A 24,524-nucleotide genomic window follows, 5' to 3' on the forward strand; every position below is an offset into this window, starting at 1 on the left:
TAATTCCGTTGGACATTTTCTTTGAACAAATGGCTTGGTCCAACATTTTGCCTCTGTTCTGTACTCTCTGGTTTCTTAAAATTAGATGTAGATGTAACAGAGTTATAAATGTAAATAGATTAAATGTAAATAGAGTGTGAGTTTCGCCATAAATAAGCGTGTTTTATTAGTGTTGGTGTTTTGAAACCAATTTTGGGGATGTCAGCGATAGGTCCATAATGCAATTTGACCATCACAATTTGTACATTTTTAGATAGCTAGATGCAGTAAATGTCGAGAACTTCGAAATGTAACGTGTATTTTCTATAATAAGTATGTATTGTGTTGGTTTGTCAATGGGCAGAAAGTTTGATTGTATTATTTTACTTGAACACGAGGTTCATTTTACACACTGTGATTAGCTAGCTAGTTCGCTAGGAACTTTCCACTACTAACGTTCCGTTAGCTAGCTAAATATTAATATAATTAAGTATAATAATAATAGAATATAAATAGCCATACTGAACCTGTTGTATTTTGTATTTTATTTTACTTGTGCAGATGCTGCGTATGTCAACCGTTGTTTGTTTATATATCAGGGCTCCAATGCCAAAATGTGTGTGTTATGTGTGCATTGTTGTTTTAATTGTTCGTGCACTGGTTTGCTTTTGTGTGATTAATGTGTTGTTGTATATAGCCAGCCAGAAGAGATATGCCTGTCAGCGATGCTGCGTATGTCAACCGTTGTTTGTTTATATAACAGAATAAAGTTGGAAAGCTGCAAATCCGTCTCTGTCCCTGACTACATAGACAGAGGGAAGACATGAGAATGACAAAGAGAGAAAGAGACTGATATGAAAGTGGATGTGGAATTTTCAATTATGTCCTATAAACTGTTCTTCACAGATATTGTGGTGTAGACTCTACTGTATTTTACTTATTATTTGTATTAGTCAAATATACGTTTAATATTTTTTGGTATATCATTAAACAAGTATTATACCGTAACTGGACCTCTTCTCGAACAGAAACATGATATAGGCTTATGGTTAAAACTCTACGGAAATGAGAATAAATCAGAAAACTACGCAGTAACGTTATTATGTTTGCAATTATATTAGCCAACCATCTACAGTAGCTTTCTAACCCATAGCTAACATAAGCTTTCTAACAGCTAAATTATCCAGTCATCATTTTAGTTAGCAATATATTACATACATTATATACATTCCACTCTGTGACTGGTCAACAGAAACGTCGTGTTGTTCTCATCCTTTTTTCGGCCTATGGTGTTGTACATCTTGCGTTAACGATTAATTTGATGTAGATTTGACAATTTAGTGTGGCTTGCTGAATCTGTGTCACTGAATTCATGTTTTGAATCTATGTTTTCGCAGACTAAGGAAAGTAATTAGTCACACATAGCGCGGTTTCAGATTAAATATCAGCCAGTAGCCTACAATATTTGATTACCAGGTCGTAATAACTTTAGAACAAATGCACATTTTTTTCTGACGCTGGTTATGTCTGACATCAGCGCAGGCCACCAGTTTGGGGGACGTAAACAGGTCGAAGTCCCCACCCACAAGGTTTCTCAGTTTGCATATATCTTTGCGCTCCTAGACTGATCTCTAATCTACCGACCAACCTTTCGGCGACAGCATGCGGTTCCTTCATCTTCACTGGATTTCAACATGGAATCTGGTCACAGTTGTTTTGAGTCTCTCATCACCAGTACGCTAAGTGACTCTTTAAAGCTGAAATACCTGTAGCCTCAACATTTGTAAAACGTTGTATCAATCTTATCAGATTGTTATCTGATTAAAAGCAACAGTTGTTTTTAATGACGTAACTAATGCCCTTTTTTCTTTTTTTTAGGATATCAATATTACCAGTGACGTTCTGGGTAGGTGCATTTCTCTTACTGTAAGTGTGTGTGTGAGAGACACCTACTGTATGTGGTAGACTAACTTGCATGCCTCTTTTGTTGTTGCTCTTCTTCTTCATACACAACTTTTCTTCTAATAATTCGGTTTTATTTTGTCTGAAAGAATCAGGGGGACCCAACGAGACTGTTTCAGCCATTCTTGTTACAAATTCATCTCAGATAGTAAGTGCTTTAAAAACGTTTACCCCAGCATGGAATAAAAAACACAAAAGGCAATAAGTAAGTCATGACGTAATAAAACTGATTGAAAACACATTTTAAGATTATGTAATATGCATGTTGCACTAAATGACTGTATACCATACATTCACTTTTAGAATGTTACTTGTGGTCCTGAGGGTACGTACAATTTTCTGGTTTATTTAACTTTTTAGTTTTATGTAGATTATCACAAGTTGACTTGAAACGTTTGTGTTTTGACAGGCTTCCTGTTCTGTTAACCAAAACCATTATCATAGTTAATTTCTTTTTAATTTCCTTAAAAACCATAAAAGTTTGATGCCTAAAGAAACTTCAGTGTAGGAGACTTGAGACATGATCCTCATCTACAGTATACAGTATTAATGAGGGTATCTGAATGAATCTCTGAACCAACACATGACTGTTCTACCTAGAACCTGTTGATCTCTATGAGAGTCATGAGAGCAACCCATCCGTTTTACACGATCTGAAGCTAGAGGTCACCTCCACTGATGAGGGACCCGCGCTAAAAGTCTCCTGGGCGGTCAGAGTAGATGGTGAGATTGGTCAACTAAAATGTATTAGGAACATCTCAGTTTGCTCTAAGTCCAGAAAAGCAGCTAATGATATGCCTGTTTTATTTCAATTTTCAGCAAGCACTAGTAGTCTGACTGGATTATGGCTTGAAGTGTCACAAAGAGATCCTCTTTGGTGTCAGTATAGCCCTCCATTCAACAGTTTTTCAATAATGGACGTGGACTTGGTATGTTTTACAGGTTAAATACATTGATTATCTGTGATGGGTTTTCTCTCCCAGTATTAATCCCCTGTTGCTTGTTTGTTTTATAGCTGTGGTTCAGCTACACTGTCCATGTTGAACCCGATTACTATTACCACATAATAGCCCATAATTTGCCAGAACCACCATTTGGATCGGAAATACAAATAAGAAAATTTAAAGGAATAGACACTCCAGGTATGCTTCTACATGCTGTGCCTTCAATTTGCTTTAGTCAATAATGTGGTAAGTTATGAGTTTGTACATCTGTGTATGCATATACCAAATCTGTGACAAATCAATCATTCACGATCGCTTGTTCATTTCACGGTTCTGTCTCTACTTCAGCGTGTGACGTTGCCATTATGAAGAGTCATCCCACATGTGTGAATAGAGGTAAGAGAACATTTTACTAACATAAATTAACAGTTGAAACTGACAATTTAACTACTCCAATAAATAATAAAATATGTGCGGTAAATGCAGCTGGACATTTTTGAAATAATGGCAAGATTGTAAAGATCATACAATTTCATCATTCCAGAACCCACCAGGCAGCCTGAACCAACTAGTGAGTCCAACTTCTCTTTCTATGTCTTCTGACAACCTCCCCCCCCCCCCCAAAGTCAAAGTGGTTACTTGTGTGCTAATTATGATGTTCTTCTTTCCCCTGTAAAAAAAACAGCTCCTAGCACACAGAGTGGTAAGTGTGTCTTCATTTGCTTGTCAGTGTCTTCTGTTGGGTTTCAGACTGTGTTGTTGACTTCATGGTTCATCTTCATGTCATCACACAGAGAATCACTCCAGATCTTCTTTGATCGTGTCAGTGTCCATTTTGGTTACGCTGTTGGTGTTTGCCACTGGATTCAGCCTCTGTGAGTTTCACTGGTTCAAAAGTCAACAATAATTTTTACGGAGTGAATTGATGTGGAACTGTTCCATTCAACAGAGCACTCTCAGCAGTTCATGCATTTTGTTGGTGTAGACTCAATTAGACAGTATTATCAAATGTGTACCTTATCTGTGTTTTGTCAGCTGTTTGAGATTGTTTTGTTTTAACGACTTTAACGGTCTCCCTCCCTTTTCTTTCTCTCTCTAGATATAGCTCATCGGTGGGCTTTGGTGAGCCCCTCTAAGACGACCTACGAGGGTGCTCCCGTGTCTGTGCTGATCGTGTACCCGGCAATGAACGGTGTGTTCCAGCGGGCTGTGGTGGCGCTGGCTGACTTCTTGCAAAGCAGCGGCACCTGCAACGTGGCCATCGACGTGTGGCAGCGGGAGTCACTGGCCGAGCTGGGCCCACTCCGCTGGCTACACACCCTTGCAGAGACCTCCAACAGGGTCCTAGTCGTGCTGCCTGGCCGTGCCACAGACTGTGGTACCAGTGGCTTTATAAATGTGAACATACAGTAGGGCATGTAGTGCTGACATTAGTACAATCAAAAACATTATTGGAGTGTAAAAAATGTTGCGTTACGTTTTTTTCTGCGACACAGTATAGATTTTACTGAAGTACTTTAAGTAACTGAATAGTTTAAATCCCATACACTGTTGTGATTATAACCATACTTAGCTATCTACTTACTAATCTCCCACAACCCCACCTTGTTAACCTCCTCATCTTTTTCTCTCTTGCTCATCGTAGATGAGTCTGTGGGAAGGCTGTTGGCTCCCTCTCAGATGGGGCACACGGTCCCTGCTTCAGCTTACGAGCTCTACCCCTTAGCACTCAAGATGCCCGGTAAATCCAAGCTGTGGGTGGTTCACCTGGGCAAGGTGACTGCGAAGAGCAGCATGCCGGTGGAGCTGAGGGGATGCCGGTCCTTTACCCTGCTCAAGGACCTCCAGAAGCTCCTCCATGACCTCTGCCCCGAACGCAAGGCTGCCAGGGGCCCGTGGCTGAAGTGCTGGGTGGGTGGGGGGAGGCAGAACTCGGACAAGGCTCTGGGCAAACTGAATGAGGTGGTGCAGCAGCTGGAGCAGCTGGAGAGATATGGTGTGATAGAGCAGCCAAATATGGTGTGATAGAGCAGTAAAATATGGTGTGATAGAGCAGTCCAGTGGCGTTGTTACATTAGGGGCACGTGGGGCACTGCCCCACCAGATCCAGATGGCGCTCTGGTGCAGAAAGCTCAATACATCTGTGCTTTGTGGTGAAATATATCTTATTTTATTTAATATGCAAAGTAGTGATTTAATTGTGAATGTGTGTGTGGGAATAAACTAGACACACAAGCATTATAGTGCTGTTTTGGAGTAATTTGATTCGTGTGTGTTTCTGTGTGTGTGCTTGCTCTGTGAAATGCTGCTCTCCGGTGTCCCTCTCAGCACCGTCGGGCAGCGTTGCAAACTTAAGACTGTTGCTATGGAAACAACATGCGAGCGAGATCAAAATATCCCAAACTGTACATTGGGTTGAGGGGCAGTTGTAATCATGCCCCTTGAATTCTGCCTAGCAACCTGTGACCAAGAAAAAATAAATCATAAAGATCATACTCAGACAGATCTACGGCAGTAACGTTACTGCTCGTTAGCTATCGCTAGTTTTCTACTGTTTTGGAACCAGACTCCGTGTTTCGAGTTGCAGCCTGGAATAATTTCTGTTCATAAGCCAACATTTTATGTAAGTTTTGTTCATTTAGCAGCATTATTTGTGGCTGTTATTTGTTGTATGTGTGTGCCACTTGTTAAAGCATGCAAGTTATTTGAACAATGTGTCTATCAATGGTTTTTACTTTGTTGCAATCTTTTATTACTTTGTTGCTGTATTCTAAGCAACATCTTTGTGTCACGCTGAGCACTGAAACATGTGAAATGTATTTTAAATAGGATTTCTGCTCCCTGCCGGCAATCAAAATGCAGCCCATAGCATATGCCTACCGGTCCATATAGGCCTACTGCTTATAATAATCAGCAACCTCTATTTTTGTGACAATAACATGACTTCATACAAAATTGCCCCACGCCACTGGAGCAGTCAAATATGGTCGCACCAGTCTGTGAAAAGAAATGTACCTGGTTGGCTGAGGTTCTAAAAGAAAGCATTTATTTTTCATCGGTCTTCTGAGAACTTTCACCGTGTGATGAGTTAATTTCACATTTTAACTTTTTTTCCAAAGTTAGGTCCAACTGGTACATCAGACAGGCTTCACTCTCATTTCATATTTTGTAAATTCAACAAGACACAAAATACCTCAGCTGTTCAAAATACGATTCTTTCAAAAATAGTTCTTGTTATGGTGTCTTTCTGCTCTCACGGGGCATCATCTTTATTATCATGCACACTTACATTGTGGAGGAACCAAAACCAGAGAGAACCAGCTGATAACTGGTCAACCTGTTTACCCCACCGCCTAGGTCACTTCGACCTCAGCCGGCACATCCCTGGCCCATAAAACATTACACAGGAAAAGGCCCGTTTCCCAATCCTCATCTTGTTCCATCATCATCATCGAGAGAGAGAGAGAGAGAGAGAGAGCTTCTCTTGAAATAACCCCACAGCTCTCTCACCCCCCTCCCTTCTCCCAGAACAGGGAGAGCAATGCTCTCAAGATTTCTCAAGTAAATAAATAATAGGTAAAAATATAATTATCTGTATACGTGCACCTTTCTCTTGAGCCTTGATGGAAAGTAGAATGTCAGGCTAATCAGTTTCATCACTTTACTTCACCTCAAAAACAGGATACCACTGCTTTGCACAACATGTCATTTGTGTGATTATCTCCACGTGAGTGGGTTATCAGATCATGTTAGGTACATTTCTCAAAATGCATCTCTGTCGTTTCTGTATCGTGTATGTCTTGAACATCAGCGGAAGAATCGCAACAGACTTTCAAATTTGATTTTTATTTATGTTTTTTAAATATCGTTTGTACAAAAAAATAGTCTAACATCAAAAACAAGCTAAATATTTCTTATACTCTGAGGTTTGGATGTTCAACCGACACTATATCCAAGCCTGAAAAACTGACTCTGAAGTCAGACACACAGACAGAAACCAAACACACACTCAAAGACAGACAGACTGTCTCACACACACACACACACACACACACTCCTTCACTGGTACTGGGGTCACCAGACAAATGCGGCCCTTTCTCTGAGCATGCGGACTCCAAAGCGCTGCCACTCATGCTGGTGGATCCACATCTCCTGGGTTGTGTCCAGGCAGGCCAGCACCGCACCGCCCTTCCAGGGTATCAGCTGTGGATCCATGTCCTGGGGGGGATCAGATCAGAAACTCTTGTCAGTCTCTAAACACATCTAAAGTTCAATTCACACAACCTATGAGGCTTAACTGGGAGACCATGCCGATACTAATACTATAATAATGATTAAAGTTTGATCAAAGAAAGAAAGATGAGGATCTTGTGTATTGGTGTTTCATCATCCCAGCCGGATGCATGTTCTGTCTTCTTTACACATCTGAAGTATGATTTGACAGGCAGCTAAACGCCTCAAACTTAATGAGACATGGTTAAAAAAGTGACGTTTTATTGACAGAAAGGGTGAAACAGGAAAAATTCTAAAACAGGCTGTAGCTACTAGTTTACAGCATTCAGCTAAGTGGAGCTCCATGCATCATAGATCAAACATTAAAAGGTAAATTACTTCAAATGAACACAATTCCATGGAAATTGCTCTGTTTGCCTTCCCCTTTAAACATGAACTCCCAAGCTCAGATGGCCAGTGTGATGACACTAGGGGTTGTGTGTGTGTGTGTGTGTGTGTGTGTGTGTGTGTGTGTGTGTGTGTGTGTGTGTGTGTGTGTGTGTGTGTGTGTGCACGTTAAGAACCTTGGGCCGTGTGATGACCTCCACATTCTCCACCACCCGGCGGAACGACGGGGGCATCTTGTTGAGGATGCGGTGCTGTAAGAAGTCCTGGGCACCGTGGAACAGGAGGCCTCCCCCTACCACCAGGATGGAGCTGTACATCTTACGCTTGGTCTCGTCAGACGCTGTGAACACACACACACACACACACACACACAATGCTATATAAAGGACCACATATTTCAAACTAGTGAGACACTAAAGCTAAGAATAACTAAGAGTGTTTCGCTTTTAACTGGCGTGTCTCTTACCACAGCAGTCTATACAGTGTAGAATGGCTTTGTCTAGCCCCAGTGCTTTCCCCTCGAACTGCGACATGGCCGTCCTCCTGGACAGCAGTGCCGAGGGGGAGTCCTCCACCTCTGATCCGCCCATCAGGCACTCTCCCTGGGCATGGCCGAGCTCTACCTCCTGGGAATGAAGGCCTCTCTCAGACGGCTCGCCACACTGGCTGCTGGACTCGCCATCAAAGCCAAGGGGTTTGGGAAGGGATTTCCTGTCTGTGGTGGTTTTGGAAGACTGAGAGGAGAGGACAGGAGAGAAGAGATGACGTGATGACAACAAAATGAGTAATTTTAAAGTGAAGTGTGCAAAAATGGAGGAGGTCGCAAAGCTTGATCCCTCAGAGTTGAATAAAGGCAATTACGCCTGGTATATTCCCCACCACCTAGTTAGCCAGGTAACGGCAAACAGCGGTTTGTATTTAACTGCACCTTCCAGTACCAGACTCAGAATCTTAATGAGTAGCTCTTGCCTGGCCCAACCTTGGGGGCGTCACGTTTGGAGCATGTTCCACCAGGTTTGCCTGCTCCCTGAGGACCGCCCTTTCTAGCACTTTGTGTGGCGTGACCTGTGCCAAGATGAGTCTGCTGCAGTACATGGATGGCTGGTACTCCCCTTCTGCACCATGTGTAGCCCATGCTGTGCTGCATTTGCCTTGCAGTATCATGTGGCCAAGCGTATGTCGACAATTGCCTCCAGAGTCTGCCAGCAACTGCAGAGCCCTCCTGTCTTCAGTTAGATTTGCGCTTTGCCAGTGGACCAGTAATAAACCGGATGTCATTAGCCACCTTCTTGAAGATGTCAGGTTCATCAGTGCTGAACTCTGGCTTGCAGAGGATAAGGTAGACAGTGCTGAATCAACACTAGGCCTTAGCTAGCACTTCTCCACTGACCCGCTAGGATTTAAATGGCGCCCAGTTCACTATAGTGTACTTACCATACGTGATGTCTACAAAGTGCTCGCCAGACATTACAAACCCCTTAGGCTTAGGCTTCATCTTCCCATACACCACTAGGGCTAAGATGTTAGTGAGATGTCTATGGGACAAGCATAGAGGTTGGGACGATCCCCAGCTGCCACCTGGCATCCTACAGCAGTGGAGAGTTTGGAAAGAAGAGCTGCAGTTTCTTCCTACCCCAGTGAGAGAAAGAGAGCTGCACATATTTTGCGATGCATCTGAGCAGGCCTATGGGGCAGTGGCATACCTGAGGATGGTTGAAGGTGATGGCAGAGCACACTTGGCCTTCGTAATGGCTCGCTGTAAGGTAGCCCTGAAACACTTGCTCTCCATGCCCAGGCTGGAGCTGTGCGCCCTTACAGGGTTTAGGAGCACAGCTCTCCAAGCTCCTAGACAATGAGCTCACTCACTTGAGATTGAGAAGACAGTCATGTGGACCGCCACAACAACAGTGCTGACTTCGCTGTGATCAGAATCTTGCCGTTCTTTATCGGCACTCGTGTAGCTGCGATCTCAGATCTGACCCAACCTAACACATGATGTCGACTGCTGCTGACGACATCACTCGCAGCAAGACCCTGTGGGACCTGGCAAGACCCAATCCAAGCCGTGGAGTCAAAGACCCTCCTTTCTGCTCATGGGCCCAGACCAGAGGGCAGCAGACCCTTCCAGTGTCCTGGGAGAATCTCAATACCCAACTGGGTTTCACAGGTCAACCTTCTGTGGTGTGTCATCCACAGCTGAAAGTCAAGTGGCCTCAGTTTCCACCAGTATATGGAAAGAGCTGCTGGAGGCTACAGCATGGAGCAGCTGCAGAGGATAGCTACATCATTCTTGAGGACTATCGCCAAGCTGAGACACTCCTCCTGAAGTATACATAGTATATATAAGGAACTATACAGTTTCCCTGATGAGTTGGACCACCTTTTTATTCTCATAATTTCTTGTGTCAAGTCCATGTCTGTGCTTGCGCCTCAGTAAAGTATGGCCTTAAGTCTGGCCGGCACTCCAGGTTGAGAGCTGTGATGAATATGACTGCTGCCTTATAGTTCAACAGCCCAACAGTTATCTCACGTACACAAAAGGATGTAGAGACAAAGAGAGAGAGGAGTGTGTGTGTGTTAGTGTAAGTGAGATAGTGAGAGAGAGCCTGTCTTTACCTGGTCTTGTTTGCTCTGGGTGGACAGCAGGTAGTGCTCATCATGAGGATCCTCCGAGTCGCCCTGTGACCGCAGCTGCAGTGAGGTCATCTTCTGGCCCACAATACCAAACGTAGCTGGGTAGAACAGAGCCATGGGGGCCTGTGGCAGCACAGGAAACATGAAACATCCATTCACTGTCAGACAACATAATACATCTGCACCGTTATGGGTTTGAGCATGACATTGGCCTGACTCTCTAGGTACCTGAAGTTTCTCATCCCCAATTCGGAACTGGTACAGGAGGACTGGGCACTCTGGGAAACGTGTGCGAAACTCATGGTCCTGAAGTCCAGAAATGTCCTATGAGGGGAAATTGAAATGTGTGATTAAAGAAATGTAATTAAATTAAATACATTGGATTTATAAATATATAGTTTTTTATATATATATATTTTTTTTTTTCATCTGCCTTTTGTATATTAACAAAACAGTACAAGATTGCCTGTCAAGAAAGCACATTGGTGTGAGTCCTACCTGGTCCAGGTGGCAGAAGGTCTCTTTGAGCTGCTGCAGGAGCATGCAGTCCATGCGGTTGGTCAGCTGACACTCTCTGTAGGGGAAGCCCGCCCGCTGCAGCAGCCAGAAGAAGCACCTAGTCACGTCAGAGCCTCCATATGCCAGACACAGCCTGAACGGTTCCACACACACACACACACACACAGGTTGTGATGATGGAAAAATACTGTTATGGTTCTGTGGTTTAGAACAAGCAAGCACTGCAAGATTTACATACAGGAAACAAAAACCCGGTAGGAAAACCCCCCAACATACACAGGATGTCAGACCACAGTAGATCAGACATGTAGAGACAAGTGAAGGGAAAAAATCAATCATGAAGAACAAGCATTCTAAACAGAAACAAAGGGAGTGACCACTGAACACATACACACACACACACACCTGGAACTCCGGTGAGACACTCCATCCTCCACGCAGCACAGGCTGGTCTTCTGATCACCCACGTCCACCACGCAGGCACTGCTCAGGCCACTGCCATAGGTGGCAGACACCGACTCCTGGTGTACCACGATGGCTGCACGTTCAAGGACAGGAGGTTAGTATTTAAGACAGGATGGAGAGGTGCATACATGCAGTAACTTCACTTACACTACGCAGTTGGCAACACCAACCACTAATGCACACACAAAGCAGAATACTCATGCAGAAACATCCAACACTATAACTGTAAAGTATCTATGATCACATGTCTAGCTTTCAAAATCAATGCACACATCCTTGAATTCTAGGTGAGGCAGCCACCTAGTGTTTTGAGTGTATATTACACCAACATATCGGGGCTCAAAGCATAGCCCCCGGATAGTGTACTAATGTGACGTAAAAGATGCAGGTGTGTAAGTGTGTGTGAGAGAGTTTCTTACCTGAAAATCCTATGTTATTAAGCAACATGTTAACCATTTCTTTGACATGCTGTCTATTGTAGATGTCAGGAACAAGCAGGATGCATCCGTAATACTTATGTAAAGGTGAAAAAAGGTAAAGGTTAAGGTCAGGTATTTAGCAGACACTTTTATCCAAGGCAACACTTAGCTGTGGTCGAGAATCGAGACTGGGGCATCTGCTTATAGGACGGCAACGCTAACCAATGCCACACCCCAGTATACATATAAATATATAATATACCAATTTATGTCAAACCAAGTGCCTCTATAACATCAGCATCATGTAGTCAGATACTTGTGAGTTCCATATACATGGCAAAACATTCATTTTAAACCCATGTTTACGTTGGATTACTAGAAGAGTTCATTTCTGCCTCAATACCTTCAGGTCTTTCAGGGGCATTTCCAGAAGTTTCTGTAAAGCATGGGACCAGATGGCCTCCAGATCAGCCAAGACAGCAGTCAGTGAACCTCCCGGTCCCCCGTGGATGTTGAGCTGACCCCTACAGATTGGCCAGTGGAGGTTATAGCCGTCTGTTGTGTTCACATACAGGGCCTATACACAGGCAGAAGAATAACGTCTGTTTAATACATGACTGGAGAAATGTAATAGTATGTTGCATTCGTTACTCAGAAAAGCATTTTCAAAATATCTATTGGGGCCTCAGTACAATCCAAGAGTTATAGCCTCCCCACTGTACTCTCTCAACAGTTCTTTCACAGTAAAGTAATGTTGTGGAGCGAATTCTCTTGTAAAGAAAGTCTGCTGACAGTGCTACAGCTGAGAGTACGTTTCAGACCTGACAGCGTTGCAGCAAATTCTCTTCCAGGCCTAGGCGTATGACCCTACATACTTACTCAATTTCAAAATTCATAGAGTCAAAGGTCACTTTACTTTTGTGATATTACCCATGCTCTGTATCCAGCAATCTTACCTCCTCCCCCACCAAAAAGTCTGGTTTGTGGCTTGTGTTTGTCCACTTCACCCTGGCAGTGGGATCCAGCACGGCAGGACGAATCTGTCTGTTGTAAGCTCTTGCCTATGACATGAAATTTACAGAAAGTAGCCAGTTGCATGAAAATGTCCAATAACAAATTGAATCTGCAGAAGTCCCTCCCTTGGTCCGGGGCTGAAACTAGAAACCCACCTGCTCTGCAGAGACTGGGGTTCGTCTAATTCCGTTTGACATTTTCTTCGACCAAATGGCTTGGTCCACCATTTTGATGCCATTTTGCCTCTGCTCTGTACTCTCTGGTTTCTTAAAATTAGATGTAGACAGAGGGAAGACATGAGAATGACAAAGAGAGAAAGAGACTGATATAGACTGGATGTGGAGGACTTTTAAATTATGTCCCATAAACTGTCAGTGGTTTCTCTTCACAGATATTGGTGGTGTATAGCCTACTGTTTTTGTAGGCACTTACATTTAGTCCATCCCTCAAGAGCCAAGGGTCTTCATGTCGAGAACCAGGTTGACCAGGTTGTTTGTGTCTTCGTGCAATGACGTGAGGAACAGCCACAGGCAGGTTGTCTGTAGCTCGACCGATTCTTAGGGTTTTGGATCCAGGGTGGATCACGATAATAGAGGTGGTTTGAATTGCCTTGAGAGAGGAAACAAAAATGTTCCAATGTGTTCAATGACCAATGGCTAATTGAATCCATAAAACTTGAAAGCATTTCATTATAGGCTGACAATGTTTACTTAACTATTGAGGACAGACCATTTAATGGCCCTATACCTCTTAATTGCTTACTGTTATAGAAGTTAGCCTACTGGTGTGGAAGTTGAATTCTTACATATTACAGTAATGTTAAAGCACATAGGTGAGTTACATTATCACTTGCTGCTGCTGTTGGCATGTATAAGGCAACTGCTTCATAACGTTATCCATCTAACCTCAAGACCTGATTTAGGGTCTTACACTGAACTGAACTTCAGAATTTCAGAAATCTGTTAAAGTCCGAATGAAAATTAAGATGTCATGAGCGTTCAAAAGACAATGTGTCACTTTTTAAAGCATGTTTTTATAGGCAACTAGAACTGGCATCATCTTCTTTTATCATCAACTTGATTTTAGATGGCATGTAGTCGTGTGAAGGACAGATGTCGTTCTAACTATCCGCCTAGTCTATGCAGTTCTGTGGTCAGTGTCGGACCGACCAACGGAAATGACAATAAAGCGTTTACAGCATGATAGCATCAACAATATCGCCACAGACACGAGTTAGCATGCTAGCAAGTGTTTCATCTGTGTCAACTGTGCTGTTGTTGGTGGTTGTAAGGATTTTGCATGAGTTTTCGGTATTGAAATAGTTCGTTTTCAACCAAAACCCCCCACTGCTGCTTTAAAATTACCTCTTGCAAAGGCTCTGCAATAGCGGCTGGGACAATCGGTCTTTTCACGCCGCGTTGTTCCTTTTCTTTCTCCTTCTCTCGCTCCTTTTCTTTCTCTTTTCCATTCTCTTGCTCTCTCTCTGCTTGTGTCATTTGGTTACAAATTTAAAACGATTATTAAATTACAGTCACGGTCACTAAGAGGTAGGTAAATGAGTACTGGTCAATCCCTGCTCTATGCTCTGGTGGGGATGTTACGAACATAGACAACTTCCCAAAACACTGCATGTCAGAAGTTGGCCAAACAAACGTTTCACGGAGTTGAATTAGACTGGACAACTAAAGAGACAAGCCACAAACGCAGAATGCTGTTTTCAGATAAACGGTACGTTTCCAAGATAATACCACATTTTCATGAGTATTTGTAGAATACATTAAAATACTAGATATCATAAACACAACAAATTAAATAAAAATGTCAAAATATATAAAGAACTCTTCAAAGAAGAAGAATGTCATCTTTTTTTCCTTGTGATATCAGATATTTTTCCCAATTTATGTGTATCTTGTTATATTTATTATGTTATTTGATATTGCTTCATGACTGGCTGATATGCTGAGCACTTGTCTGAATATTTGTACACTGTTCTGCAATAAAGTTTGTTTCCAAGATACACTCAAAACAGTACAGTTGTATAAAATATACGAAACAGAATTACCCTTGAAGCCAAAGCACTTTGCCCTCCAGTTGAACGCGTATTTCATCACTCTTTGGTGTGTGTGCCAGGTCAACCATTGCACAAGAAATAACTTATGTTACACTTTTGAACATTAAGTAAAAAAACTACTTCAACGTTCAAATTTTATTTTGGATTATGAATTCCTGCAGACCAGCCAGCTGTATCAGTCAGATATATCAGATAAAGTTTGAGTTTTTGTCATCTTTAAGATGGTGGAAAATAATCAGTCAAGTCTGTATGTAAAATAAGGGATATGCAAACCTATGTGAATTAGGGCTTAACTTCCTTCACTTAATTACAGTGTAACAGACACAAATATTTCTAAATTTGTTTTCAATAAAACCTAATCACAATATCCATCTGAAATGTATGAATGTTTGTTACCATTGTGAAAACAACATTCTGTATTTATAAAACATTGGAGACACAAGGAGCACAACTGGTCAATTAAACCGTGACTTTATTTTTGATTAAACATACCTACATTCTCATGATGTGGATAAAACATATTTGTATTCATAATTAAAATAAAACCCCTCTGCCAATAGTCTTTATTGAATGCAAATCAACAGTAGACAGCTGAAGAAAGGAAAGTTTCTGGTCGCATGAGGATGTGGACGAGGATTGAAGGCTGCAAGTTCAGCCACCCTGGCCCCTAAGTTTAGGAATTCCCAGAGTAGCATCATGAATCCGCAAAGCAGAAACAGCCAGAGGAAGAGGAGGGGGATGACCCATATATATACACACACACACATTGTTTGTTTGTGTGTGTGTGTGTGTGTGTGTGTGTGTGTGTGTGTGTGTGTGTGTGTGTGTGTGTGTGTGTGTGTGTGTGTGTTTGTGTGTCTGTGTGTGTAGCTATAACTGCACTGCTGGGTTGACTCCGTATGATGGAGTGCTTAAACTACCAGCATGAGGCATTTATGAAGCTCCACAACCTCCCCCCCCAAACGCCTGCATCAGGGTGCAGGCGTTTACCTGTCATAAAAAAAAGAGACAGGGTGAGTGAGTTCATATGATTCAGACGTATGAATTACCTCAACTTTGTGGTTAGTGTGTTTCAATTACTAGTTACTGTTTATGGTATTTCTGTGGAGGTTGCTTGCAATTGAATGAAAATTAAATTTCACAAAATGAAATTGAGCATGGTGATTAAGCTGTTCTGAACTTATAGGAATGTTTCAACAGGATAATACACTCTTCCTTACCTTCCTCATCCTCCTCCACCCATAGGGGGAGCGCTGGGGCCCCCACCGTGATTTATCCTCCCCATTCGCCTCCGGCCACCAGGGACACCTGGTGGGCTGCATGAACATTACATTAATGTCACACTGCCCTTTAATCGATGCTTGAACATAAACACATTACTCAGTGCTGTGTTGAAATGTTTGACATTGTTGATTCATTCCTTATCGATGCAAACTTAGAAGAGTTCACATTATTCATGATAAGATGCTCTCAACTATGTAAATGAGTCAAAAAGAGAATGTTTCTCACCATCATAACAAAATTGAACTAAAATCTAATTTACATCATCTTATTATGTACTTCCACCACTCAAAATTGAAAGATGTTAAGGCCATACATACATGATTGTAAGAGCAAAGTTTTGCCAGGTTTGCACAAAATGTGTCTGTTTCCTGTGTATTCATAATTTGTTTTATCCTGGCATTTAGATCTTTCAGATCTCAGTAAGATTGAAAGTCTCACCTGACTGCATTTCGCAGCTGTTGAGCTAAAACCTCAGAACTTCTGATACTTTGCATTTTTCATTTCCACAGATTGCAGTTTTGATGGACTTACCCTCTGCCATCACTGAAGCGGGATGAACCACTTTTTGCATCCTTTGATAAATCTGGCTGAACCAGTGACTGAAAGCTAGAGAGGGGGACAGGATAAAAATAAATCCCAATCAACACTTGGACAAGAGTAGCGATGACAGGAGCTGAACAATGTGGTCCTCAAACATTGTTTGATGTGATGTTAGACTATGATTTGGACATACATAAATGACTTACAATAAACCAATAAATTCAACTGCACCCCAAAACAAGTCCTTCAGGAAGGACAGTCTCCATGGTGACTGGGTGCTGCTGTCCAGGACCTGGCCTGAGATGGAAAACACAACATTCAGTATTTTGGCTAAACATCATATTTCAAGTCAAGTCAAATGTATTTATAAAGCACATTTAAAAACAACTCACGTTGACCAAAGTGCTGTACAATCAGAGTAGGCAATCACAAAAAAATATAGAATCAAATAAAAACAAAAAACAAAACACTTACATAAGAATCTATACACAGTGCAAGTGTGCAAATCATCAATTCAGATCAGGAGGATCCAAACGCTAAAGAATAAAAGTGTGTTTTGAGCATGGACTTGAAAGAGTCAATAGAGGGGGTAGATCTAATAGAGAGGGGGATGCTATTCCACAGTCTAGGGGCTGCAACAGCAAAAGCGCGGTCACCCCTGGATTTAAGCTTAGGTCGGGGTTAGGCTTTAGACGACCTGAGGGACCTGGCGGTGGAACTAGGGGTTAAGAGGTCTGAGATGTAAGAAGGGGCCTGCCCATTCAGGGCCTTAAAAATAAACAGGAGAACCATAAAATCAATCCTGAACCGCACTGGAAGCCAGTGGAGAGAGACCAGGATAGGGCTAATATGGTTCCTCTTCCGGGTACGCGTCAGGAGCCTGGCAGCGGCTATCTGGACCCGTTGTAGGCGGGACAGGGGCGAGTGTCTAATTCCAGTATACAAGGAATTGCAGTAGTCTAGCCGGGAGGACCTTCTCAAGATCTTTGGGTGACAGGAAAGACTTGATTTTGGCAATGGTGCGAAGTTGGAAGAAGCCGGCTTTAACTACTGCATTGACCTGTTTGTCATTTTAAAGGCGGAATCGAATATCACACCAAGGTTTTGACATGGGGCTGAGTCGACAGATTGCCTATGCTGCTGGTGGTCAATTTGATGGAGTCGGGGGCCGAATAATAGAACTTTCGTCTTGTTTTCATTCAATTGTAGGAAGTTTTGTGCCATCCAACACTTGATGTCCTCAAGGCAGTCCCTGAGACTGTTTAGATTGCACCGGTCGTTAGTTTTCAGGGGGAGATAAAGCTGTGTGTCATCTGCATAGCAATGGAAGAAAATGTGGTATCAACCAAATAGTTTCCATATTATTCATACCAGAGAATTTATCAAGAATATGTATGCACTCATCACTCTACTACTACACCAAGACTAGGTGGTTTTCTTGACAATACAACTACACGACTAGAAAAATATAGGGTTGCGATGTGCACCACACCAGTAGCAACATACATAAAATATAACAAGAAAGATGCAGCTAGACAGTTTCACAGTAATAGTATGTTTGAATTGATTAAGTAGGATCCATGAATCCATAAATGCTGTATCTTAGCCTGTACTTGACATGAAAACACTGACGACTGTAAAGGCAGTCTGAATGGAGGTAACGCCACCTTGTCAGTGTGAACTGTAAACCACAATTGAACATTTTAAGTTAAATTCTGAGATCTCCTAAAGAAAGATGTCTCTTGGTGAAGTATTTTAAACAAGAGGCCCTATGGTCTACATGTGTATATAAACATGGTTATCTTTACTCAAATCCTTCCAAAATATTAGCTCGCCCTAAACCCCAACGTTAGTCGTTGACTATCATTACTCGCAAGTATTTCTGCAAGTATCTTTGACATGAATACTGATTTTGTTACCTCTTTTTAAAGTGGGAGTTAGCCACAGGACAGTTGTCAACAAAGCGCGATGCTTTGAGAAGTACCATATAGCCATTAGAACCTAGCTAGCTAACTTGCTACCTGTGAGAGTAACGTTAGCCACATAGCTATTCCACTCAGGGATTACCATAGCGAGTTACGTTGACATCTCCTTAAGCAGCAGCTAGCTAATGTATTTATGAATAAATAAGGTGTAGACAATGCGGTTTTGAAATTTCGGATGTGTGTCATTGTAGCTAAAAAGCCGCCACCTACTCACCTCGTATCAACAACAGACAAATCTAGCTAAGGTAGCAGCTGGTAGCTCGTTAGCTACCTCACAGTGAAATATCGTTGACTAGTTAGCTATCTAATGATACTGTTATGCCAACTTTACAAGTCAAGTTTGTCGAAAACGCATGATTTAAGAACTAATATGAAAATGTTAAATGCTAGATGACTGTTAGCCACACTTAATTTGGTAAACACAGCCTGTACTCCCATGCCACTCACCATTAGACACGTAAACCATCTTTTTCTCGCGTTTTCCTGTTGTGTGTGTATGCAATGCGGATATTTACTTCATGACTCCTGTATCTCACGTCATTACGTCGAGCTACCTAGACGTGAAAACTGTCAGGGATGTTCACGCCAACAGGCCCTGGCCTATGCGGAGGTGTTAGAATTAAGCAAAGAACATTGTTCATGTTACCGTAATTAGGCTACCTCTAATTAACTTGAACTCGGGGTGTTAGCTTTAGTCAACCTCTTACTGCCTGATCAAATGCAGGAAATAATTAATTTAGCAAAAAGGGCGTTTCCCTCATAGTTCCATTTAAAAGTGTCCATTTTATCTGATTGTCGGACGCCAATGAAATGCAGAATGTTTCCTTCCAATTAGTTCCCAGTGATATTTCGCAAGGTAAAGATGGGAACGCCCTACGTGCCTATGTCCGAGGTCAGATTTGCCACCAGAGCATTCACAATGCTCCATCACATAATCCATCACTTTCTCCAGGTCTGTAGCCTAATATCTTACCTCAAGCTTTGTCAACTTGTAATTCATGGATGAAATTATGTATCATTTGAACAGGTCTAAGTAGCCATGTTCAGAGTTAATCAAACTTGGCTCATGCCAGAATATAGGTGTGTTAGCTAAGCAATGAGCAAATACAATGACTAGTCATTTTAGTTATACACAGGAAAAGCCGGATAACCCTTTAGTCATTGTTGTGGCGAGAATGGGATCTCACTACACCTTTTCTTTCAATCAGAAGACCGGAGACTGGATGTAGAAATCTGGAGGTTTATTGTAATCAATAAACTACAATAAGGAGATGGTCCATGGATTAGCTCGATCTCATTTTATGAACGTTCTGCATGCCTTTTTAAGGCCCATATCGTCGTGTGGTCTGTTCTGTTTGGCTGTTTGCCAAAACCAATCAGAATGAACTATTCCCTCTTCTCTAACTCCCATGAGTCCCCCTATGTGTGTGTGTCGTGTCTGGATCCCCTGAGGCTCCCTGAGATCCTCTGAGACCCCCTCCTCACCGGGGGTTTCTTGGAATGTGCCTGTGTCGTGACTTTAGTGCTGACTTTAACATCAGTGTATCATGTAATTTGCTAAGTTACTGCTTCCCGCCTGGTCTGCCTTTCCTAAAGTGAGACTTTCATACTGATGAGTTAATCCATGTCCATCTAAACATAAAAAATATCCCACATCATTTTAGGCACCCAAACCTCTTGCGACTACAGGCCTCCTCACGTAATACATAATTCACATGTCCCCAAGTAGTCCCTGAGTGCCTCAGCCATAACCACATTTGAGTGACCGGGAACGTTAACTTATTAAAGTTAACAGTGTGCGCTGACACTCGGAATACAACATGTCTGATCTCATACCAGTCACAACAATACACAGGTACACAGGGTAACTTCAAGTTGCCTTCCGACATCAGTCAGCAATCACGCGCTGTGCACCATTTGCCAGTTCTGTTTGTATGTGCCCGGTTCCTTTTTTGCCCCTCTCGCACAAAATAAATCCTACTGTCCCTGTCATGAACTGGCAGAGTTAACCTAAAAAAAACACGACAATGATTCAAATCTGATTATGTCTCGATGTGTGGAAACCTTGGATCAAGCTAGTTTTACAACCTGACAGAATAGGTAATGACTAGGATAAAATAGCCTAGCCCACGAGTTTGAGAGGATGTGTCATACCTGTTTACACTTTATTCAGATAATGCAGGATCATTGGGTCTTCAACCTGTTTGTGAGGTTCTTGGTGTTTGCTGTCCAGGATACAGTGTCTAAATATGGAAGAACTTGAGGGCCATGGAGGGTAAAGCACTTCCTTGGAGACCTGTAAGAGGTGCTAAAGACATTGTTACATGATATTACTGTAGCCGATTTATCTAGCCTGACCTGTACCAGAGTCCGGAATCCAAGGCACGAGAATTGTGATTTCTCTCACTTTTTTTACAGTCATTTAAAAACATAGTTTAATAATCAATATATTATTGAAATAAAGTTGATAACATTTTGATAATGTGATTTATGTCACTAGTGTGTGATGCATGTTCCATTGGTATTAGTCTGTGTGCATTTTAATGGCAAAGGTTGATTTTGACTGTGAATAATGAGTGTTTTTTATCATATGACTCTGTAATACAAGTTAATATATGATTTTTGTTTTATGGAAATTGCTTCTCATTGCTCAATTTAGGGCATGTGTGTTAAGGTTTGGAATGTGTGTAAGGATGCAAAGGCTGGAAAATTAGATAGGTGGTTGATCTCTTTGTTGGATCAAATCCAAATTTTAAAAGCATAAGAAATGACACAGGAAAAACAGGAAACTGCATTCAAAGTTCTTAGCGAGGAAGTCAGTAGGCAAACAGTGCAGCTTGACTAAAGCTTTGGAGTTACTCACAAGCTTCTGAGAGGGAAAAAAACATTCATTTTCATGAGTTTGGATAGAGGATGGGAGGTGGGAAGTGGGGAGGAGAGGTGGGGAAAATCCAGAGATTCCCTCTTCCTTTCATCTGTACTTTGCATATAATTTAATTGGCTGAGAGCGCAGCCCAGTCCGATCGGCTCTGTGCTAAGCCGCTGAAACCCCTGGGTCGGCTCTGTGACAGAGAGATTTTATTCCTCTATTGTTCCCATGCCTTGAGGAGGGGTTTCTCTGGGTGGATTGGGCTCAAAGGCCTTGTACACCCTCACATTTAAACAGTTCTCTTCCCGACTCTTTTTCAACTTTTGACTTTTGCCCCCGTTTTGTCTCTGACAACAACTCCCTCCATCAAGCATGTGGCAATTTTTTTTAATTGCATCTGGTCCTATCGAACAGATACTGTGGCTGTTTACATAGTGGCAGCAATCTGTTCTTCTGCGTTAAGCTTATTTGCACACAGAGAAGTGTCTGCGAGAGGCTGTATATCTGGCATTTCAAATTACTTGCACAGTAATTGCTGCTGTGCACTGTCACAACAATTTTAGATATCACACAAACAATAGAAATTATGGGTTTATTCTTCAGAACAATGGAGCAATTATTACAATAAATAAAAATGGAGAGGAAATGCAATGGAATTAATTATGTGATGCTATCCCTGGTGAAGATCTTTGGATATTAGCCTATAAGACTCAGCACTTAATCAGAGTTCATTAGAAAATGACAAATTAATCAAAACATGTCTTTTGTAAAAACAGATATAGTAATCAGATCTTATCTTAAAACATTCTTGTTCTACATACTTTTTTCCTAACGCAAATGCATGTGGCCTGCATTTCAAGAAGGCAAGACCTGGTTGCTCTTGCTCACTGTAGACACTGCTGTCTGTGCCTCTGATCCTTCTGGCTCTGAGGCCCATGGGTTTCTTCCACAGAGCAAGAAAGGCACAGCACAGTCTCTGAACTACAAAGATGGGAGAAGACGTTACAGATCACAATAAATGAAACCCCATGACAGAGCAGGGTTATTAAAGAGTAGACATAAATGCTCAAACATTGCTGTTTATTTAAATAGCATTATAGTAAGCCTCTAAAGCATTTTCATGTGATGCTCTATCCCTTTGTCCATCTTACCTGTCTGTTCATGAAGATGTATATGATGGGGTTGAAGACGGTACTGCTCTTGGCCAGGTACATGGGCACAGTGGCAATCACTGGGTCAATGTACAAGTTGGGGTCAAGGATAACAGAGAGGGCGAAGGACGCATAGGGTAGCCAGGTGATCAGGAAAGCCACCACCATGAGGAGCACCATACGAGCCACTTGCATCTCTGCCCTTGCAGTGCTTCCTCCCTCTGACATCTGGAGTTTAGCCACCTACATAAAGGAAAGGACATTCTTTATGGTCATCACACACAGTTTCCATGCACTTCCATTGAAAATGATTTGATATGTGCTTGTAGTGATTTGGCGTAGGTGATACAAATAGAAACCGATGCTATAATGTTCTCAGCACAACTTTGTTGTAATCAATTTGAACGAGTGTATGCAAAGGCTATGGATACTGTAGAGAAATTAAGTGTTTCAGCTGATGGTACTGAATTCAGAATTCAGTCTGCAACTTTACCTGTCTGAGTGTCCACAGAAGCCGTGTGTAAGATACCAGAATGATGGAGAACGGTATGGCAAAACACAGGAAGAAGTAACACACTATGTAAGACATATTCCCCAAATTTCTGTTGTACCAGTCTGGGGCACAGGAGGTCAGAACCCCTTCTAGCTGATAGCTGCCCCACCCAAAGAGTGGTGGGGTGTTCCAAACAAAGGACCACACCCAGGAGAAGACAACACCGGCCACTGCGTGTCTGGTCTGGAACATGACTGTCCCTAGCGGTCGGCACACCACCACGTAGCGGTCCATAGCAATGATTGCGACTGAACACAGGCCAGCGATACCTTTGAGGGAATAACACACAAGTTTAGGCTCATAGCAATGATTACTTTTTGTGCTGTGGTGGTTGAGCGTTTCTGCTTTAAACACTAGATAATCTATATTAATTAATTTCATTAGCATGGAAACTATGATTCTTTTTTAAGTTAATAATTTTCAGTGGTTTCAGTGAAACGCTGGTTTCAATTTTCAAACTTGAAAAAAGAGTGACAGTTAGAGAGACTACAACAAATACTTATTGTTGATGAGCTTAGTAAAACAACTAGAGTAAAATATATTTTGGGAAGTATTATTATGTGGCATCGGGTTATTCTCATTAAAGAATTTCATTACTGATAAATGCTGTTTATGAGTATATGATAATAAACTTGAACTTGAACTTGAACTTGAACCCAAGATGAGGAGAATTAAAGAATATGTCAAAAACTCATCACCCTCAGACAGATCAAAATATTCAAATATTGTTATGTAATAGTATCTGATACCAAGGAGGTTTGTTGTACTACTGGACACTATAGCAGCTCAAAATTGACACTCAATATTACCATTCAGACAGCATAGAGTGAGAGGTATAAAGCAATAGAAAGGTTAAGTAAATCATTAGCTCCTCACAACTCAAGTGACTCACCAAAGAAAGATACTGCGAATCCCTCTATCACACATCCAACTCTACCCAGGCTGAAGTAGCCCATGGCATTGGTGACCATAGTGGGCAGTCCACCAAAGAGGGCACAACCCAGGTCTGCCACTGCCAGGTTCACCAGGGCATAGTTCAGAGGCTGACGCAGCTGTCTGTGACGAAGTGTCACCACAATCACGGTGATGTTAAAGAGTATGCCTGTGATGGAGAAGACACCTATGATCGCAGCCAGTGTGGTATAACCCGACCGTGACAGGATGTGGTCGTTCACCGATGTCTGAGGCAAAATGTCCAGCTGGACGCTGGTGGCGAGGTTGTGCTGTTCCATTGTTGGGTAGCAGAGGCTCATAAAGACATGGGCACTGATATCAACAGATCCCAAAGTCTCTCACCAGGAAGATAGGCAACCTCAGCACTCAGTCCTCTAGCAATGGCCCTCCCTATGAGGAGGATGTGTGCGGTCTTATCTCTTCTTTTATGGTGGCTCGGCTAAGGGTGGCCCACTTGATTATGTGACATAAGTCATTTGTGAAAATCCTTTAGATCCGGATTATAGTGAAAATAATTCTTCCAGTTAATTTTCCTAAGAGATCTCTGATGGCACTCTTCTT

General features: G+C 42.1%; 4 protein-coding genes across 4 annotated transcripts; 1 reads left to right on the plus strand and 3 right to left on the minus strand.

Moving 5' to 3' along the window:
* The first annotated feature begins 1,259 nt into the window (after positions 1-1,259).
* On the plus strand, positions 1,260-5,033 carry LOC105898926. Its single transcript, XM_031565532.2, has 13 exons — positions 1,260-1,713; positions 1,858-1,885; positions 2,031-2,089; positions 2,245-2,266; positions 2,542-2,664; positions 2,761-2,870; positions 2,957-3,083; positions 3,234-3,281; positions 3,430-3,456; positions 3,571-3,588; positions 3,680-3,760; positions 3,985-4,263; positions 4,531-5,033. Exons 1-13 carry the CDS (start codon positions 1,642-1,644, stop codon positions 4,908-4,910), a joined length of 1,374 nt encoding a protein of 457 aa, XP_031421392.1. The 5' UTR covers positions 1,260-1,641; the 3' UTR covers positions 4,911-5,033.
* A 1,679-nt stretch (positions 5,034-6,712) lies between these two features.
* LOC105899034 (actin related protein 8) lies at positions 6,713-14,246 on the minus strand. The gene is made up of 13 exons (XM_012826157.2): positions 13,921-14,246; positions 12,989-13,165; positions 12,712-12,822; positions 12,499-12,603; positions 11,946-12,119; positions 11,543-11,636; positions 11,064-11,196; positions 10,638-10,791; positions 10,368-10,463; positions 10,122-10,262; positions 7,972-8,239; positions 7,682-7,845; positions 6,713-7,103 (listed from the first exon to the last, which is right to left on the minus strand). Exons 1-13 carry the CDS (start codon positions 14,050-14,052, stop codon positions 6,960-6,962), a joined length of 1,893 nt encoding a protein of 630 aa, XP_012681611.2. The 5' UTR covers positions 14,053-14,246; the 3' UTR covers positions 6,713-6,959.
* Positions 14,247-15,843: 1,597 nt separating this feature from the next.
* selenok (selenoprotein K) lies at positions 15,844-19,052 on the minus strand. The gene is made up of 4 exons (XM_031566322.2): positions 18,884-19,052; positions 16,658-16,748; positions 16,443-16,517; positions 15,844-15,943 (listed from the first exon to the last, which is right to left on the minus strand). Exons 1-4 carry the CDS (start codon positions 18,900-18,902, stop codon positions 15,844-15,846), a joined length of 285 nt encoding a protein of 94 aa, XP_031422182.1. The 5' UTR covers positions 18,903-19,052.
* Positions 19,053-22,049: 2,997 nt separating this feature from the next.
* parapinopsina (parapinopsin a) lies at positions 22,050-24,241 on the minus strand. Its single transcript, XM_012826036.2, has 4 exons — positions 23,902-24,241; positions 22,950-23,278; positions 22,457-22,699; positions 22,050-22,286 (listed from the first exon to the last, which is right to left on the minus strand). Exons 1-4 carry the CDS (start codon positions 24,239-24,241, stop codon positions 22,161-22,163), a joined length of 1,038 nt encoding a protein of 345 aa, XP_012681490.1. The 3' UTR covers positions 22,050-22,160.
* Positions 24,242-24,524: the final 283 nt, after the last annotated feature.

The sequence above is a fragment of the Clupea harengus genome, chromosome 4 (assembly GCF_900700415.2).
Source record: "Clupea harengus chromosome 4, Ch_v2.0.2, whole genome shotgun sequence".
Lineage (NCBI taxonomy): Eukaryota > Metazoa > Chordata > Actinopteri > Clupeiformes > Clupeidae > Clupea > Clupea harengus.